The sequence below is a fragment of the Saprolegnia diclina genome, assembly GCF_000281045.1.
Source record: "Saprolegnia diclina VS20 unplaced genomic scaffold supercont1.26, whole genome shotgun sequence".
In the NCBI taxonomy this organism is placed as follows: Eukaryota; Oomycota; class Saprolegniomycetes; order Saprolegniales; family Saprolegniaceae; genus Saprolegnia; species Saprolegnia diclina.
In genome coordinates this window covers 401,417-404,673 of record NW_008246093.1, presented here as the reverse complement: position 1 = coordinate 404,673, position 3,257 = coordinate 401,417, and the positions used below count along the sequence as shown (strand labels likewise).

Here is a 3,257-nt window from a genome sequence, read left to right as displayed (position 1 = left end):
TGTCGAGCCGCCGCCGCAAGACAACGCTGCAGCTGATCACGCCCGAGCTACTGGACCAAGGGCGAAAGGCCAATCAGACGGTTCAACTTGCACCCAATGTGGCAGTCCGTGCGTCCACGCTACTGGAGGCTGGTCACGTTGTCGACTGGTCATTGGCTCTTGTCACTGGCCATTTGCATGCGACCGACACGACAGCCTCCATCGAACAACTCAAGGCAAAGACAGCTTGGATCGAGGACGTCGAGCTCAAGGCGCAGATTGATCGCCTCCGGTATAGCAAACGCAAGCGCTGCGCTGCGCAAGCGATGTACTAGCTCCTTCATAGCCAAAAGAGCGGGCGGACCGCATTTATGCATTGAAATTGATGCAAAAAGCACCGCTTGCACTCAATTTTCCCAAAGTTTTATTACCCCTTAATCTTGGACGATAGTGCGGACAAGGTTTTCTTGTCGCCCATCGTACGCTCGCTCCATGGACGCGGCCTCAACTCAGTTGGCCTCAACTGCTCGACAGATGCCATCAACGTGGCGGGCGGCCAAGGATCTACCAAGCACAACGCAACTAGTGCTACCTCGTTGGGTGTCTTGACGTGGAGCACTCGATTGGCAACAACGATTTAGGGAAAATAGAAAAGCCTGTAAAGCCACGATGATTTTGTGTTGGAGCTGTTGTTCAAGTACGATTTGACGCCACGTCGGCAGCATCATCCTCACAAAATTGTGATGCATGCATGGCATCCCAAAATCAACGTACTATCTCCGCAGCTCAAGAGACCAAATCTTGACCCTTCCTGCGCCCTCGATCGGCCGAATCGACCCTACTACCTACCGCTTGACCTTGCTGTGGGGTCCCTCGGCGCCGACGTACACCGTCTCGGCTCATTTCAGTCCCGTTGACAAAGACATGTGTGGTGGACCCTAACGCAGATATTTTCGACACTAAATTATACCATCAGGGACACACAACTATGGCCATCTGCTGATGATATAATGAAACACCTTCTCTCTCATGAGCACTAATATATCTAACGTTTACGTTGCAAATGTACAACATATAGGTACTAGTAGGGTTCAGGATATTGGGCTCGGGTCGAATCGAGGCGGACGATGTACTCAGATAAGGGAATCCTGACAATCCGCGCAACGTTATCCGGTGGCGGTACAAGAGCGTCCCATCATCATTCAGTCTCAGCAGTTTATGCCGGATCAAACGACGTACATACATCTCTATGGACGAAGCTTTGCGAATGGGACTGGCGTAGGGAGCGACCCCAACCCCAATGCCGCCGGAAACGTAGTGTGGTTCAACGGACTCATCGGTTCAACTTTTCCCTTCTAGTTTATCCGGATGTGTTTCATTTCAGATTGCGATGTCCTTCCGCAGCGCCGTGCTTGGCCAGCCCGAGATCGCATCGATCGTCTTTGGCTACCAGGCTGGCCTATATGAAGACGTGCGTCCAGCCTTCGTCGCCTGCGAGGAGCTCGTCGATTTTGACGCGAGCACGAAGCTCTACATGTGCGACGCGTCGTTGTACGAGGCGTTTACGCCACGCGGCGGTGCGTGGGCAGGTCCCAAGCAATTCCGTTGGACCGAGTACCTTTTGCGCACCGATGTGCGTGATGACCGCCTGCCGCTGCACGTGGCCATTGCCGGCGGCTGTGCCCACCTGGCCACGCGCATGCTGCAGTGCCGGCCAGACCTCGCCTCCGAATACGCCATTCTTTTGGCTTTTATCAAAGGCCAGTTGGAGACGGTCGAGGTCCTTCTGGATCTGCGAACGACGTTGCCTGCGCTGGTGAAGAGTGTGAACCATGCACATCGTGAGCGTACGTAGAATTCTGGTATCCTCAACTCAATGTCTTTTGCTGTAGAGAATGGCTACAAGTGGCGCTTCCCGGTGGAGTTTTTGGTCGACCTTCTCGCCAAAAATGACGCCAACAGCCTGCGTTTGCTTGCGCGCTTTGGCGCTGGCCCCAACGACTTTGAAGGTCGGCGAGAGCGCGATGCTCATTCCAATGCACAATTGTCCGAACGGGTTATGCGATCGGCCATGCAGCGTGCGACGCTTGCAAACGTGACGCTCGCCCTCGACGTCATTCCGTGGCTTCACTACCCAAGTCTCGTGGACGATGTTGCGGGCCGAGGCTTCTTGCCGCTCGTACGCTCGCTGCACGAACGTGGTGTCACGTGCTCGACGGACGCCATGGATCAGGCGGCGGGCAATGGTCATTTGGAGGTCGTTCGCTTTCTCCATGAGCATCGAAGCGAGGGCTGCACCACACGCGCCATGGACTTTGCTGCGACCAACGGTCATTTGGAGGTCCTCACGTTTCTGCATTTGAACCGGACCGAAGGCTGTACGACCGCAGCGCTTGACGGTGCTATCAGCAACGGCCACCTCGGCATTGTTCGCTTCCTCCTCGAGCACCGATCCGAGGGTGCGTCGCCCAACATCCTCGACCGCGCTGCTGCGAACGGCCACCTCGACGTCGTCCAGTACCTCCACCATCAAGGCTCGTTTGGCTGCACTGTCGACGCCGTCGACACGGCCGCTTCCGGTGGCTATTTGGAGGTCGTCACATTTCTCTTGACCAACCGAAGCGAAGGCTGCAGTCGCGACAAGGTTGTTCGAAAGGCGTTTGAGCAAGGGCATCTGCGCACGGCTGAGTACTTCCTCTCGCTCCAGTACCCAAGCCCGACTGAAGACATGAAATTTCATGCTTTTGTGTGGAGTCAACCCGAGATGCTTGACGTCCTCCGGCTGTACTTTGTCCACGGCGGGACTTTGGACTGGAGCTACATGCTTTCCGCGTGCTGCGCCAACAACCTACCCCTCGTCCAGTTCTTACATGCGCACCTGAATGGCGGTCGCTATGGCCCCTTCACGATCGGGAAGATGATTCAGAGGAAGGCGTGGGACGTCCTTCACTTTCTTCTGGCCCACGTTACGATGGATGATTTGAAGCAAGCGCTCCTTTTTGCGCTGGTGACAGGCCATCTCGGTCTCGTCACGCAACTGCTGGAGCGTCAGCCCGAGCTCCATGACGACGAGCTTCTTCACGTAGCTCTTGGACGCGGCAACATGGAGGCGATGCGCTACCTCCTTGCTGCCGGTATTGGCAACCCGCGCGAGTGCCTTCGCGAGATTGTAGGTCGTCGACAGTACGTGACGACGAGCACATTCTTGCTGCCGTACTGCATGGACCCGACCCACCACGTTGACAACGTCAGCTTTCTTCTGGACTTGCTCGCGCTGC

At 55.9% G+C, this 3,257-nt stretch overlaps 1 protein-coding gene across 1 annotated transcript in view; it reads left to right on the top strand.

Annotated features, from left to right (window-relative positions):
* Positions 1–1,369: 1,369 nt before the first annotated feature.
* The window catches only part of SDRG_08567 (hypothetical protein), a gene marked incomplete at its 5' end in the record, with an annotated part of 2,888 nt that continues 1,000 nt past the window's right edge, over positions 1,370–3,257 (top strand). The window contains 2 exons of the mRNA XM_008614459.1: positions 1,370–1,826; positions 1,872–3,152. Of these exons, the coding sequence (XP_008612681.1) occupies positions 1,370–1,826; positions 1,872–3,152 (1,738 nt within the window). The remainder of the gene's footprint in view (positions 1,827–1,871; positions 3,153–3,257) is intronic.